The following is a 17,238-nucleotide window of genomic DNA, read 5'->3' as shown; positions in this document are numbered from 1 at the left end:
ATATATATGTGGCTTGCAAGGCCACTACACTACACAACACAACACTAAACAATACATTATTACACTATAACGGTGACAAACAGTGCCCACAAACTGTAAAGCTGTCCCAACAGCAGTCCCAACACCTTACCACTGCTACAACTGGCTATCAGCAGCATCTTGTCTGGCAGCGAAACAGTTCATTCATCCTCATTTAATGCCTTTAAAAAAAACATAGCTGATTTGGCTGACTTGCTTAAACAAATGTTGATTTCTACTGACAATTGAAATGTACAAACTATGGCATACGGGGACAACAAGCGAATAAGAGGCAATCGGTAATTTTGATTAAGACATTAATGAGCAAGTTAGGATGGATGTAGTCAATAACTATTTGTTCAGCACTTTTGAAATGTACAGCGAATTCAGAACATGGGTGTTCTCCCTGTACACCAAGTCAGAACCACGGGATAAATAAAGCAGACAATGAAAGCTCTTACAATATTCGATGATTACATTTCTCTAAAATAGGTTATAGGCTACATGTACACCACAAAGTTAGAACAGCAGGCGAAATTAAGAGGGGAAAATAGACCAAATTATTAAGGTGTGGCACATGGGCTAATAACAGCTTACTACACAACATACACTTAGTATTACTTTCTTAGCTACAGTATACATATCTCCCTGGCATATTACATCATTTATGCAGCAGCATATAAGACATTTTTGGAGCCACCTTGTTGTGCTGTGCTCACTTGAACAGGAAGGTGGAGCGGCGGTCCTTCCTGGCGGTCCTTCTTGGGTACATTTTGTCATCAACGTCTGGCATTCTATGGTGCTTTCAAGACAACTGGGAACTCAGAAAAAAGGTTGAATCATGGTGACATCATTGATCTAGAAAGATGCCCAAGTTCCCAATTTACAATTCCGAGTTGGATGACTATTCAAACCTTATTTTCTCAGTCTGAGCTAGTTTTTCCCCCCGAGTTCCCAGTTGTCTTGACTCACTGAAGTCCGAGACTTCTCAGTTCTGAGTTGAATTGCTACTCCACTTTGTCTCTACTGACGTTTTGCCTGTTTGATTGCCTTACGGAGGGAATAACTACACTGTTTGTATCCGACCATATTCCCAGTCACCTTGCCATGGTTAAATGTGGTGGTTTGCGCTTTCAGTTTTGCGCGAATGCTGCCATCTATCCACCATTTCTGGTTTGGTTGGGTTTTAATAGACACCGTGGGAACAACAGTCCCTATACACTTCCTGACGAACCCAAGTCACCGTGTCCGTGTAAACGTCAATGTTATTCTCTGAGGGTACCCGGAACATATCCCAGTCCATGTGATCAAAACAATGTTGAAGCATGGACTCCGATTGGAGTCTCTCCGAAGCCCAACAAAAGTCACTGTTGCAGGCCAATAAAAGCATAAACAGACTGGGCTACCTCACCCACTTCTTACTGGCCCTGAGTCAATCCAGATGTAGTCGTTTCTGTTTTCCACAAGCAACCGTATGGCATCATCATTGGTCACTGTGAGCCTCCATTCAACTAAACACAACTCATACCACCACACCCTGTTCAGACTTGACAGGTCAATGATTGGACACACAAATAATGCTGACTGACCATCATTACCAAAGTTCAGTCTGTATAGGAGGGAGTCAAATGTAGTGGCATTTCTACCCTGGGAAGAAAGTTAACCGTGTACATTTCACCACCAGGGGGCAGAGTGGTCATACAATTAAGTGTGAGGCTACGTAAGAGCAGTTGAACCATTTCTTAATTAAATCAACACATGAATCAACACATGAATCAACACATGAACATTATCAAAGTATTTCTTTCAAGTCATCCACGTAATAAATAGCAACACAATTAAAATCTAGTACACAAGACAAAAAGGATTAGAATAACATTTTATTTTTATAGAATTTATGGCACTTTAGCAGCTATATGGTTTTGCAAAACCACTACTGAGAGCTATTGAAATAAGACCTTTGAGTAGTATTGTTGGGTTAACCTCCACTACCTGGCAATACAGGCACAGGGAAGTTCAAACGGAAATATACATCTTACCACATCATTTTACACCATAAAATAAAACCATCCCATACAAACTGTTGAAGAAAACCAATGTTATCACACGCACAAAACAGCAGCTGTCATTGTCATAACTCAACAAATAGGGCAGCAGTCATTAAAATGGTTGAAGCCACTGTACAGTATACAGGTCTGAGGTCAGGCAGGTTTGGTGACCAGTATTTATTTAAACATCATCTCTGCAAGACACTCTGGCCATCCCTTCCCTAGTAGTGACTACTGTTGACTTTGGTCCCGTACTGAAGCCACCTCACTCTGTCGCTCAACTCACTCCCCCACTAAGCTCCTATTGGTACAAGTCCGAAGATAACCCCAAAACAGTACCCTGCAGGATTAGGCAAACATCCGTGGATCGTTGCACGAAATGAGTGCCTTTTGCTTCCCTTTGATATGTTAAGTAAAAATTGTGCACCAACAACACATTTAAGTCTGTTATATTAAATGAAGTAGCCTTTAACATAGACAACAAAGAATTCAATAAATCAGATTTTTTTGCATCTGAATAAAGACTTGCTAAAGTTGAAAATGTACTCTTTATGACAGAATCCTAATTAAGGTGATTTTTTTTTTTTTTACCACTTTATACTTCTCAAAAAAGGCACAGAATTGGTGGAATGACCCACATGGCTTGCTTTGGAGCTGCACAGTCCTCTCGTACCAGTCCACAGTGTGTGCCAACAACTTTCTAACTGTAATACTATGGTGTGGATCTTGAGTGGGATTGTAAAATCAGATGACGAAAATGTCTGTTAGAATAATTTGGGTCATACACCATACAGTAAAGTAAAACAATAAAGACGACGTTCAATAAGAACAACAGTGAATGTATGAAATGACCAGGCATGATTATTTCTGTAGCTTGACAACTATTCCCTCAGACAATATAGCTTGCTCCCTTAAAATATACACTCACTAGCACACATATTGTTGAATTAATCTTTGTGTGTAGTCAGGAGTTGCATGTAAAACTCTTCATTGCATTTTAAATCTAAATGTGTAGGCGAACATTAACATTTGATCTGAGATGGGAGAAAATGGCATATCTTTGGCATAGAGCTCAGTGTGAATCCCACCCCACCCCACCCACACACACACCTGATTGCATGACTTTATGCATGTGTACACAGGCCTCAACTTCAACTGAGCAGATGACTAACAATGAAACACCAGGAGAGAACGCAACCCCTCTGTCCCTGAGTGACTTTCAACTCTAATATCTGACCAGGGTTGACTAGTTGGGTTAGGTAACAAGATGGATGGAGGTCAGACATATTATACAGTCATTCACTTTGGCATGGAGTCCAGTTCCTGCTTTCTGCCATTTCTATCCAGATGACTTCTGGTCAGTTTGGTGGAGGAGACCAGCACCCCCCTGGTTCTGCTTCTCTCGGTTATTCAAAAGCACTCCTCTCATTTCCTCCATTATCACACATCATCTCCTAGTTTGTTGGTAGGGGTCAGACTTCACTGACTGGCAGGTCGGTAGGGTCCAAGTCAAGGGGGGGGTTCTGGTGTGTAGCCCTCAAAGGTGCTGCACTGTCTCCATGGCAACTCGAGGGTGGTGGCAGCAGTCACTTGGACAGGCGTGTCTCCTGCAGTGACAGTCGGGCGTGGCTGGGTCGTGGCAGGAGGCTCATGAAATGCTCGCTGTCCCACGCCAGGCTCCGGGCGTGCGCCGCCCGCGACAGCAGGGCACTCTGGGTAGGGTGGCACTGCAGATATGGGCGAGCGAGGGACGGGGGGCCCCGGGTGGCTGCTGTAGAATGTGGAAGAGGAGGAACAGCCACAGTGCTCCTGCTGAGAGAGGACAGAGGGGTGTGTCCCATAGAATCACAGTCAGACAGGCACCAAGGGTGGTGACGAAAATCTAATTTGGAAAACAGTTGTGAATAGAGTCAGTGGCAGACTTGTGGTGTAGCGGCTGATGCAGCAGCGGTGGTACTAGTAGCAGACAGTAGAATTGCTGGTAAAACTGTGACGGTGGTAGTGCAAGCAGTAGTAGTAGTAGCAGTAGTGCTTGTTTTTTTAAAGTTAGTATTTCACTGTCATTTCACTCTCTGTAAAAACAAGAGGGGGTGAGGAATAAAGAAAGACCATGTCAGTGGCCAGTTGGTGGTGTTGTTACGGATCTGCCCCTTTAAAAATATATATATTTTACATTTTTGCCTAAAATGACATACCCAAATCTAACTGCCTGTAGGTCAGGCCCTGAAGCAAGGATATGCAAATTATTGGTACCATTTGAAAGGAAACACTGAAGTTTGTGGAAATGTGAAAGGAATGTAGGAGAATAACACAATAGATCTGGTAAAAGATAATACAAAGGAAAAAAAACATTTTGTGTAATCATCTTTGAAATGCAAGAGAAAGGCCATAATGTATTATTCCAGCCCAGGTGAAATGTAGATTTTGGCCACTAGATGGCAGCAGTGTGTGCGAAATGTTCTAGACTGATCCAATGAACCATTTAATTTCTGTTAAAAAAAATTGTATCAAGACTGCCCATGTGCTTAATTTGTTTATTATTAACTTTATGTTCAAAATTGTGCACTCTCCTCAAACAATGGCATGGTATTATTTCACTGTAATAGCTACTGTAAATTGGACAGTGCAGTTAGATTAACAAGAATTTAAGCTTTCTGCCAATATCAGGTATGTCAATGTCCTGGGAAATGTACAACCTCATGGTATTAGCCTATGTTAGCTCAACCGTCCCGTGGAGGTTGTTAAGGAGGGAGCAAGCGAAGTAGCACTTATTAGATGTTAACCCAATCCATTCACCCAGCAAAAACAGTTTGTGACCATAAATAAAATAAAGCCCGATTGCCCATGCTGGCATTTCAAATCCCCCCCCCCCGATCAGTTCAAAATGATATGTAAAACATCAAAGTCATCATAATTCTGTACCATTAATTCAAACATGCAGTCGGACAGAGAACATGTAAAAATGTGCAGTACCAACCGAAAGTTTGGACACACCTACTCATTCCAGGGTTTTCCTTTACTATTTTCTACATTGTACAATAATCTTGAAGACATTTCAAACTACGAAATAACATATATGGAATCATGTAGTAACCAAAGAACGTGTTAAACAATCTAAATATATTTTATATTTAATATTCTTCAAATAGCCACCCTTTGCCTTGATGACAGCTTTGCACACTCTTGGAATTCTCTCAAACAGCTTCACCTGGAATGCTTCTCCAACAGTCTTGAAGGAGTTCCCACATATGCTGAGCAGTTGTTGGCTGCTTTTCCTTCAATCTGCGGTCCAACTCATCCCAAACCATCTCAATTGGGTTGAGGTTAGGTGATTGTGGAGGCCAGGTCATCTGATGCAGCACTCTCCTTCTTGGTCAAATAGCCCTTACACAGCCTAGAGGTGTGTTGGGTCCTTGTCCTGTTGAAAAACAAAATGATAGTTCCACTATGCCCAAACCAGATGGGATGGCATATTGCTGCAGAATGCTTTAGTTACCATGCTGGTTAAGCGTGCCTTGAATTCTAAATAAATCACTGACAGTGTCACGAGCAAAACACCCCCGCACCATCACACCACCTCCTCCATGCTTCATGGTGGGAACCACACATGCGGAGATTATCACCTACTCTGCGTCTTACAAAGACATAGAGACATCTCAAATTTGGACATGTCACACCAAAGGACAGATTTCCATCGGTCTAATGTCCATTGCTCATGTTTCTAGGCCCAAGCACGTCTCTTCTTCTTATTGGTGTCCTTTAGTAGTGGTTTCTTTGCAACAATTAGACCATGAAGGACTGATTCACACAGTCTACTCTGAACAGTTGATGTTGAGATGTGTCTGTTACTTGAACTCTGAAGCATTTAGAGGTACCTACCTGCAGCAGAGGTAACTCTGGGTCTTCCTTTCCTGTGGTGGTCCTCATGAGAGCCAGTTTCATCATAGTGCTTGATGATTTGTGCGACTGCACTTGAAGAAACGTCAAAGTTCTTGACATTTTCCAGATTGACTAAACTTCATGTCTAAAAGTAATGGACTGTTGTTTCTCTTTGCTTATTTGAGCTGTTTGTTCCATAATATGGACTTGGTCTTTTATAAAATAGGGCTGTCTTCTGTATACCACACCAACCTTCTCACAACAAAACTGATTGGCTCAAACGCATTAAGAAGGAAAGAAATTCTAGGGTTGCTACTTTGAAGAATCTCAAAAAGAAAATATATTTTGATTTGTTTAACACTTTGTTGGTTACTACATGATTCCATGTGTGTTATTTTATACTTTTGATGTCTTCACTATTATTCTACAATGTAGAAAAGAGTAAAAATAAAGAAAAACCCTGGAATGAATAGGTGTGTCCAAACTTTTGACTGGTACTGAAAGAGCAGTTTAATTACATGACTTGAAGCAGACCATTCAACAGAAACACCTACACCATAACGGCCTGTGTGAGAGCAAACAAAGGGCTACGTGATTCTTCAGGTATGCTAGGTCGGTTAGTTCATGAGCTTCCAAGTGTACATATACAGTGGATGTCATCATACAAAACATACACAACACAAACATAAACAGCTAAACAGTTATTTATGTGAAGATGATTGTGGTTTAGCTCCCAAAGATAAAGTTAATTCTCATTTTCGAAATAAAGTTTGAAGTTAACTGGGTTATGCAAGTCGACGGTGTGAGAGTAAACAGAAATACAGGCAGCGGACAGGAAGTAGAACTAGTGACAGGCAGGATGTGAGACGTCTAAGACAGGTATACAGCTGCAGGAGACTGCAGAGACACAGAGAGAGAAAGAGAGACAAGGAGAGTGTGAGAGCACATATGAAGTGATATAGACAGAAACAGGTCTGTACAACATTTTTTACACAACACTGCAGCACATCTTAGCGAGGTAGCGTCCCAATTTACTTTTAAATCCATCAGGGGAAGTGAACAAGTGCACACTAAGGTAAGATTCAAATCAGGCTGGCTCCAATATACACCCCTTGGACAATTAGAGCAACTTACAGGAGCAATTAGAGTTAAGGTGCCTTGCTCAAGGGCAAAGACAAATCTTTCACCTAGTCGGCTCCTAGCGACCTTTCGATTACTGGCCCAATGCTCTAAACCGCTAGGCTACCAGCGGTTAAGAGCGGGATGAGTGGGTGTGGAAGTGAATGGGAGGCCGTGACTAGCTGCAGAGGTCCAGGGAAGTTAAAGGGATACTGGGAGACTGTGGTTCTACTTACTCAGAGTCAGATGAACTCTTGGATACCATGTTTATGTCTCTGCGTGCTGTTAGCAATGCTAGTTAGCATTGTGAGCCAATGCTAACTAGCATTAGTTGTCATGACAAAGTCTACAGGTACGGTAGCATTGCGAAACTACCACTAATGTCCCTAACACAGCACACAGAGATCTAAAAATGTATCAACAAGTTCATCGGACTCTAAATTCCAGAGTTTCGCAGTATCCCTTTAAGCTACATTAAGTCAAGGGAATGAGTTTATGGGACTAACCCCAGAGCTGAGGTAGAGCATGAACAGGATGACAGGAAAAGCAAAGAAGCAGAGGTAGAGGAGAGAAGGTCTGAGTTGGAGTTACAGAATGGGCAGTGGGGTGGAGAGGTTAGAGCCCACACAGGGAGGTCATTTACAGTTTGGTTTTTAGGGAGGCAGAGTGGTGACTCTCCAGTCCACTCCATGACATCAAAGACCAAAGGTTAGTGAAAAACAACAGTACAGAGAAGGAGCTTTGGGGAACAGGAGCTGACATACGTGCTGCACTCCCCGATTCGGGCCGTATACCTCTGTATACAGGGGTTCGACAGCCGTCTGGCTTGCCGCATCTGCAACAACACAGTGGACAGCTGGATTAGAGCAGGTTGGGAAGGGCCAGGCTTGCCCACAGTACAGGGGGAAAAGAGAGGGAGTGGAAGAGAAAAGAGGAGATGTGGCGACTGCACTACCCATACTATGCCAGGGGGGCTAACACCTACAGTAGAAGCGGGACCAACCTCTACCTTCTGTAGTGAGTACAGAAAGTGACACATACTTTACACTCCTCATTGTTTGTGTGTGTTGGGCTGCCATGAACACGTGACACAAATAGAGAACAGATCAATGTGTTTCTACTAAGGACCAGACAGACGGGAGCCCTATAATCCCAGTGACGTGGTGGGTGGTTACGTACTGTGGCTGCAGATCTCCCAGGTCCCCGCAGGGCTACGATGGCCCCAGAGACAGCCTTGATCCAGCTGTGCATCTCCTCTGGACTGTCAGCCTGCAGGGAGAGAGGAGACAGGGGACAAAAGGGGCAGATTGTAAAGGGGGAAAGTCAGAGGTGAGAGAAATACATATACTGAGTGGGATATTTCTTAATATTAATCTAGACATATGTCATAGAAAAAATAAATATGTTTAATCTCTTCTCACCTGAATGTAAAAGGTCCTAGAAGTGGTGACAACCTCAAAGAGATTATCCCTCATCATGATGTCACTGGAAAAAAATAAAAATAAACAGTGATCAAAATTAAAGTTACATGCAATATATGTGGATGTAGAGGCTTCCTTCAACCATGACAATGCTGAGAGTTGTGCAGTACCTCTGTTTGCACTCCTGAACTTTGTGGACCTCCTTCAATGGAATAATTCTCAGAGGGTCCTTCTCCTGGAGAGAGGGGGGGGTCAAGAGGAAGATAAGTAATTACATTATATTTTAAGAACCCCAAATTAATAACAAACTGTTTTAACGTGCTATAGCTCAGTTCTGGTGACTTTTTAAAATGACATTCTACTCCAAAATGACGGAAATGCTGACGATCTAAAATATAATGTCCACTTCCAGAATCGAGCTAAAGAACATATTATTATTATTTTATTTTTTTCACCTTTATTTAACCAGGTAGGCAAGTTGAGAACAAGTTCTCATTTACAATTGCGACCTGGCCAAGAAAGCAAAGCAGTTCGACACATACAACAACAGAGTTACACATGGAGTAAAACAAACATACAATAGAAAAATAAGTCTATATACAATGTGAGCAAATGAGGTGAGATAAGGGAGGTAAAGTCAAAAAAAGGCCATGGTGGTGAAGTAAATACAATATAGCAAGTAAAACACTGGATTAGTTGATTTGCAGTGGAATAATGTGCAAAGTAGAAATACTGGTGCAAAGGAGCAAAATAAATAAATAAATACAGTAGGGGAAGAGGTAGTTGTTTGGGCTAAATTATAGGTGGGCTATGTACAGGTACAGTAATCTGTGAGCTGCTCTGACAGCTGGTGCTTAAAGATAGTGAGGGAGATAAGTGTTTCCAGCTTCAGAGATTTTTGTAGTTCGTTCCAGTCATTGGCAGCAGAAAACTGGAAGGAGAGGCGGCCAAAGGAGCAATTGGTTTTGGGTTAAAGTATTTGTAAAAAAATATTATAACAAAGGAGGGGGACCAACCTCTACCCTCTAACCTTAAGTCCATATTGTCAGGTATGCTATTAGCAATAAGCATTATCACCTGTAGCCCCACTAATGCAGCATAGTGGCTATAAATAAAATAAATAGGCTGAAGCATGGAGTTGCCTATCTGCATTTACACTGGGCTAATCATTAGTAGAGTCCTGCATCTGTTCGGATACCCATGTTCCCGTGAGTGAGCCATACATTTAAAACAAATTGCGCCGATCTGACCCATATTACGGGCGCAACAAGTTGTCTTCCTATAGAGGATCACTGGGTCCGTATTTTACATTCAGAAAACAGGGTTGTTGTTGTTCAGGGAATGAGTATTAAAAATAGCAAAATTGCCAGGTGACTGGAGTGGGCTGGCTGGGCATTTGGATAACGTTATTAAATTACTGAGATCAACACCATGACATTCAGTCACGAGAGGGGGAAGAGAGGGAGACATAAGCACTGGAAATCCACACAGAACGTTAAGAATGGATTTCCTACCGCCTCGCTGTCCTTTTCCCCCGTAGGATTCCAAGTTGAAGAAGACCCGTTTTGAGCTCCTTACTAAGGGTTAGTATATCCCTGATAATGACCCTTTTCGTCCAGTGGAAAAACTGAAAACTATCTGTTACTGGCAGAGAGATGTGGAACTCTTTCTTATAGGTCTATTAACTCATTAACCGCCTGGTGATGTCACCAAGAAGGCCAAAACTCCATCCCACCAAAACAGCCTGAAATGTCAAGCAGTCTTTTCAAACAGCTCTTACACTAAAAGGGCATTATTGTAATTTTCACAATATTATACCAAACTCAGTGTGGACATATATTTTTAAAAGATATATATAAAACAAAAAAATAAATGTTTGAGTACACTGGGCTTTAACCTCATCTGCCCATTCCTGCTATTTACAGGGTTACCGTGGAGACGGTGATGGATTTTTACTAAAACCAACCCCCCTCCCCACACACACCAATGTAGCTTCTCTTTCAACATTTTGCTACGTTACAGCCTTACTCTAAAATAAATTACACCCAATAACCCTTAATGACAAAGCAAAAACAGTTAATTTGACATTTTTGAAAATGTATTACAAATTCAAATCTAAAATATCACATTTACATAAGTACTCATAAGTACCCTTTATCTGTATCTGTACAAAATCTGTATTTTGGGTGCCGATTTCCGATAATTTTGTTATTATCTTTTATACCTTTTATTTAACTAGGCAAGTCAGTTAAGAACACATTCTTATTTTCAATGCCTGCCTAGGAACTGTGGGTTAACTGCCTTGTTCAGGGGCAGAACGACAGATTTTCACAGTTAACTAGTCCAACGCTCTAACCATTGCAGAGTAGCCTGCCTGTTATGCGAATGTAGTAGAAGCCAAGGTAAATTGCTAGCTAGCATTAAACTTTTCATATAAAAAAACAATCAATCAAAATTACTAGTTATAACTACTGATCCAGTTTAGCAGGCAACCACGTGAAATTGTGTCATTTCTCTTGCGTTCACTGCACGCAGAGTCAGGGTATATGCAACAGTTTGGGCTGCCTGGCTCATTGCGAACTAATTTGCCAGAATTTTACATAATTATGACATACATTGAAGATTGTGCAATGTAACAAGAATATTTAGACTTATGGATGCCACCTGTTAGATAAAATACCAAACGGTTCTGTATTTCACTGAAATAATAAACGTTTTGTTTTCGAAATGATAGTTTCCTGATTCAATCATATTAATGACCAAAGGCTCGTATTTCTGTGTGTTATTATGTTATAATTAAGTCTGATTTGATAGCGCAGTCTGACTGAGCAGCAGCAGGCCCGTAAATCAATGATTCAAACAACACTTTTGTGCGTTTTGCCAGCAGCTCTTCGCAAGCACAGCGCTGTTTATGACTTCAAGCCTATCAGCCTAATGGCTGGTGTAACCAATGTGAAATGGCTAGCTAGTTAGCTGGGTGTGCGCTAATACTGTTTCAAATGTCACTCGCTTTTAGATTTGGAGTAGTTATTCCCCTTGCGCTGCAAGGGCTGCGGCTTTTGTGGAGCGATGGGTAACGATGCTTCGAGCGTGGCTGTTGTCCATGTGTTCCTGGTTTCGAGCCCAGGTAGGGGCAAGGAGGGGGACGGAAGCTATACTGTTACACTGGCAATACTATAGTGCCTATAAGAACATACAAAAGTCAAAGGTATATGAAATACAAATGGTTGAGAGACAAATAGTCCTATAAATACTATATTAACTACAACCTAAAACCTCTTACCTTGGATTATTGATGTCTCATGTTAAAAGGAACCACCAACTTTCATATGTTCTCATGTTCTGAGCAAGGAAATTAAACGTTAGCTTTTTTACATGGCGCATATTTTACATGGCACACATTTTTACATGGCACATATTACTTTCTTCTCCAACACTTTGTTTTTGCATTATTTAAACCAAATTGAACGTTTCATTATTTATTTGAGGCTAAATTGATTTTATTGATGTTTTATATTAAGTTAAAATAAGTGTTAATTCAGTATTGTTGTAATTGTCATTATTACAAATGTAAAAAATTAAAAGGCCGATTAAATCGGTATCGGCTTTTTTGGTCCTCCAATAATCGGTATCGGTATTGAAAAATCATAATTGGTCGACCTCTACTTTACTCAGTACTTTGTTGAAGCACCTTTGGCAGCGATTTCAGCGATGACTCTTCTTGGGTATGACACTACAAGCTTGGCACACCAATATTTGGAGAGTTTCTCCCATTCTTCACTGCAGAGCCTCTCAAGCTCTGTCAGGTTGGACGGGGAGTGTCACTGCACAGCTATTTTCAGGTCTCTCCAGAGATGTTCGATCAGGTTCAAGTCCGGGCTCTGGCTGGGCCACTCAGGACATTCAGAGACTTGTCCCGAAGCCACTCTGTTGTCTTGACGGTGTGCTTAGGGTCATTGTCCTGTTGGAACGTAAACCCTCACCCCAGTCTGAGGTCCTGAGAAGGTTTTAATCAAGGATCCCTCTGTACTTTGCTCCGTTTATCTTTGCCTCGATCCTGACTAGTCTCCTAGTCCTTGCCGCTGAAAAACATCCCCACAGCAGGATGCCGCCACCACGTTTCACCATAGGGATGGTGCCAGGTCTCCTCCAGACATGACACTGGGCATTCAGGCCAAAGAATTCAATCTTGGTTTCATCAGACCAGAGAACCTTGTTTCTCATGGTCTGAGTCCTTTAGGTGCCTTTTGGCAAACTCCAAGAGGCTGTCCTGTGCCTTTTTACTGAGGAGTGGCTTCCGTCTGGTCACTCTACCATAAAGGCCTTATTGGTGGAGTGCTGCAGAGATGGTTGTCCTTCAGGAAGGTTATCCCATCTCCACAGAGGACCATCGGGTTCTTGAGCACCTCCCTGACAAAGGCCCTTCTCCCCCATTTGCTCAGTTTGGCCAACTCTAGGAAGAGTCTTGGTGGATCCAAACTTCTTCCATTTAAGAAGTATGGAGACCACTGTGTTCTTTTTTTTTTACCCCCCTTTTTCTCCCCAATTTCGTGGTATCCAACTGTTTTTAGTAGCTACTATCTTGTCTCATCGCTACAACTCCCGTGCGGGCTCGGGAGAGACGAAGGTTGAAAGTCATGCGTCCTCCGATACACAACCCAACCAAGCCGCACTGCTTCTTAACACAGCGCCCATCCAACCCGGAAGCCAGCCGCACCAATGTGTCGGAGGAAACACCGTGCACCTAGCCTTGGTTAGCACCCTGTGCACCCGGCCCGCCACAGGAGTCGCTGGTGCGCGATGAGACAAGGACATCCGTACCGGCCAAGCCCTCCCTAACCCGGACGACGCTATGACAATTGTGCGTCGCCCAACGGACCTCCCGGCCGCGGCCGGTTACGACAGAGCCTGGGCGCGAACCCAGAGTCTCTGGTGGCACAGCTGGCGCTGCAGTACAGCGCCCTTAACCACTGCGCCACCCGGGAGGCCCCGCCACTGTGTTCTGGGGACATTTAATGCTGCAGGCATTTTTTGGTACCATTCCCCAGATCTGTGCCTTGACACAATCCTGTCTCGGAGTGCTACAGACAATTCTTTTGACCTCATGGCGTGGTTTTTGCGCAGACATGCACTGTCAACTGTGGGACCTTATATAGACAGGTGTGTGTCCTTCCAAATCATGTCCAATCAATTGAATTTACCACAGGTTGACTCCAATCAAGTTGTAGAAACATCTCAAGGATGATCAATGGAAACAAGATGCACATGAGCTGAATTTCAAGTCACATAGCAAAGGGTCTGAATACTTATGTAAAAAAGGTATTTTTTTTTTTGTTATATAAATTTGCCATCATTTCTAAAAACCTGTTTTCGCTTTGTCATTATGGGGCACTGTGTGTAGATTGGTGAGGAAAATGTGTTATTTAATTCATTTTAGAATTAGGTTGTAACGTAACAAAATGGGCAAAAAGGGAAGGGGTCTGAATACTTTCCGAATGCATTGTATATTATACTCTGGGAATTCCCTCCCTATGGCACTCTTAACTTGAATGCTCCTCGAGAGGAATATTTCTCTCACACACAAGCTGACTAGGTAAATAGATAAACTATTTTACAATGGGGTGGTCTGATTTTTCTATTTATTATTTGTTTTGTTTGCAGAGGAAATGTAAATGTGGACTGTTTTAGCCACTTCAAAGTGCACCTTGGACAATTATTATTTAAAAAATAAAAAATAAAAATGTCATGCACGGGTCTTTTGGACTCCTTTCTGTTGAGCAAAACCAACTTTCAAGGCCTTATTGATACAGTATTATTTGGAACGCAAAGAAGACAAGGGAGAAAAACTGTCCTTGGGCATTGTTGATGATAAATAGACACATGCTGGAGAAAAACATGGGCAAGCATGGAAGTTCTTCGAGGAGTGTGTGTGTAGTAGGGCACATAGACAAGGACATGCTAGGACATGTGTAGCAGAGGCACAAGATTCCAGGAACATGAGGTGGAGCATGCCAGGACAAGCGAGTGTGTGAGTCATAAGTCATTCTAGTATGCTTTCCAGTGTTGATGAAATGGACTTACCAGGTCTGATTTGAAGTAACTCATTGAGTTCTCCTCCAGTAAGAAATATCTCCTTTTCCAATTCCTCATCTGGGGAAAAAGAGCATAAAAACACACATTCCTTCTTCATTCTACTGCCCCCCTACTGTAACACTCCAGACCTCAAACTAAGAGCCCCCCTACTGTAACCCACTATAGTCCCCTGCACTCACCACAGCTCCCTGCTTCACACAATAGCCAGACTTGATGACCGTCTTGTCTTGGGTCGGCCTTCCCAGGAAGTATGGCAGCTGGTTGTGGGATCTCTGCAGCAACTCTCGCTCGGAATCCTCCTGGCCCTCTCCCCTTTCCTGCTTTTGGGTTGGGAGGGGGGGTACACCTGAGTTGTGTAGTCCCATAAAATGGTCTGTAGATGCTTAAACTATCAACTGCAACTCTACTGAAAATGAACTAACAAGGGTTAGGGATAGATAGGGGGGCTAGCCTTGCCTACCTGCATCTGAGTTATGATGGGAACTCCCCCGATGATGTCAGTCCTGTAGGAGACCTGCTTCTTGGGTCCCAGGTTGTCCAGAAGGGCTTTCTGAGTCTCCACATTCTGTTGGCCATCATAGGACTTTGGCACCTGCAAGAGAAAATGGTGTGAAAAAACATTCCTAACATGTACAGGATACCTTGATTCCTCCTGTTTTACTACTTTTACTGATTACTCCTGCTTCTAGCTCTGTGGTCGAACCAGCGACCTTTCGGTTACTTGCCCAACGTTCTAACGGTTAGGCAACCTGCTGCCCAGAATGGTTTCTCCTAACAATAACCATCCTGCCAATCACCCTCTTGACTATCACACACATGGGAAATCTTGAGATTTTACTCACTTTACTAGGAGTCTATGACTTCAGTCATTAACAGGAAGTCCATTTTCTAAAGAGGACTAGGCTATGTATTCTTGTGTGTGAAACAAGTCCTCAGCAATAAAAGACAGTGCAGCATTTAGTGAGAGACTCACAGTGATTTTGGTGGCCTTATTGAGAGCGTTCACCCAGTCCACCAGGTCCTGCTGATCATTGGCCTGGAGGAAGAATTTCCTCATGCCAGCATTGATGACTGAGAAAGAGGAAGGGAAATACCAAGAAAGGGATGGAAGACATCAAAAATAGGCTTAATAGGGAGTGACACATTCAAAAGATTAAAAAAATAGCACAAATATATATATACATATAAAAAATAAAATTGGGTCCCTGGTGACAACATAGAAGTTAAAAGGCTGTAGCTTAATTAGAGCTGGTTGAGAGGAAATAGAGTGGATTGTCCAGCTTGCTCTCAGACTACACGTAACATAGCAAATGTAAATCCGGGACACTAAAATTAGTATGAGATTTTCCATTTGGTATGGTTACATAAGACAGGTTACTTAAGGCAAATAATAGAAAATGCTCTGACCAGGTTGGATTGTATGCTGTTCCTAACAGGACAGGGCATAGCAGGAGCATTGGTCCATTATATGAGAGTGGAGAATTGCATCAAGGCAATCATCAGCCCATTCTAATGACCTTCCACCAATATGTTAACAAAAGGGGCTCAAGACTATTACAAATTACACACACCAGTGATTCTGGCACAGAGTGCTCCTGTCGCCATCTTTCATTATATCTTAATTATTTTATCCCTCCCTTCACTTTCCCGCTTTCACTTTCAGACCATAGGGTTAAATTACATTGCATTATAGCCTGGGTGATGGTGCAGCGAATAGCTCTAAGCACTAGAACTTTGTGACACAATGGCCATCATTCTTTTTAGTTTCTATGAGCGTGGGTGTGCACGTGTGTTGCTTGCACCAGTGACCAAACAGACTCACACTAGCTAGTCAAACTTGTACATGCCATAGGTTATCATTCCATCTGGTCGTGCCGGTCTTGACCGCATCAAATCGATGTAATGAAGCTAGCTAAGATAACCAGCTATGTTAGCCAGCTAGCTCGCTAGCTACCAAGGCGAAATGAGGCTATTTTGATGCACTTCCCGTCCTTGTCTAAAACTCCATTCAAAATCAATCATTTTTTTATTCTCGTAACTATTCGAATACCAACGTCCATTTGGATAATCGAATAACCATCCCTAAGTCCCACTTGTTCTGACCACACACAAACCGCAGTGATGGAAACTGAAAGGAGACATCATGACCATTGACTGAACATTAATGGTGTGGAATGAATAAGTGACTCAATGAGTGGGAGGTGATTAGTAAGAGGCTGTCATGCCATGGGCATTTTGTTAAACCTACTGACAACGAGATCATGGAAAAAGAAAGACGAGGTTATAAATCAATCCAAAAGTGACAGAATTGAAACAAGAAGAAACCAAAATCGTACCAATGTGGCATACACGGGTGTGTATGCCACATTACCACATACAATTTACCCCACTATAAACTGTAAGTCTGGCTGAAGGGGTGTGTAGACCAAGGGTGGTGGGGGCTCTCAAAGGAAGTGAATAATAAGCTGGGAGGGCGATATCTAAGATCTGACTCACAGCTGCGATCACACACAAAACATGTGTGTTGTTGAGTCACACAGCTGGGCCACAGCATCAGAGCCACACACACACACGGACAGGAATCCTAGCTTGCCACTGATCCTTGTTTGACTGTAAGCCCATCTGGAAGTATGACAGCCTTTCCCAAATGACTTTTCCTG

The 17,238-nt window shown here is 42.5% G+C and overlaps 1 protein-coding gene across 7 annotated transcripts in view; it reads right to left on the bottom strand.

Annotated features, from left to right (window-relative positions):
- Positions 1-1,885: 1,885 nt before the first annotated feature.
- Positions 1,886-17,238, bottom strand: part of LOC112253080 (pleckstrin homology domain-containing family A member 1) — a 29,543-nt gene continuing 14,190 nt past the window's right edge. Inside the window, exons 5-13 of one of the 7 annotated variants that reach the window (XM_024424977.2) lie at positions 15,552-15,649; positions 15,039-15,170; positions 14,758-14,898; positions 14,567-14,635; positions 8,656-8,720; positions 8,486-8,549; positions 8,244-8,333; positions 7,829-7,899; positions 1,886-3,878 (exon numbers count right to left, since the gene is read on the bottom strand). In XM_024424977.2, coding sequence (XP_024280745.1) covers positions 3,653-3,878; positions 7,829-7,899; positions 8,244-8,333; positions 8,486-8,549; positions 8,656-8,720; positions 14,567-14,635; positions 14,758-14,898; positions 15,039-15,170; positions 15,552-15,649 — 956 coding nt within the window. In that variant the 3' untranslated portion in view covers positions 1,886-3,652. Of the gene's footprint in view, positions 4,139-6,370; positions 6,843-7,828; positions 7,900-8,243; positions 8,334-8,485; positions 8,550-8,655; positions 8,721-14,566; positions 14,636-14,757; positions 14,899-15,038; positions 15,171-15,551; positions 15,650-17,238 lie in introns of those variants that run through there. The other 6 variants (XM_024424978.2, XM_024424980.2, XM_024424979.2 and 3 more) reach the window with 6 other exon arrangements.

The sequence above is a fragment of the Oncorhynchus tshawytscha genome, linkage group LG06 (genome assembly GCF_018296145.1).
Source record: "Oncorhynchus tshawytscha isolate Ot180627B linkage group LG06, Otsh_v2.0, whole genome shotgun sequence".
NCBI classification, from domain to species: Eukaryota; Metazoa; Chordata; class Actinopteri; order Salmoniformes; family Salmonidae; genus Oncorhynchus; species Oncorhynchus tshawytscha.
Note: the sequence above shows the minus strand (reverse complement) of the source record. Positions and strands in the feature narration are given on the sequence as shown.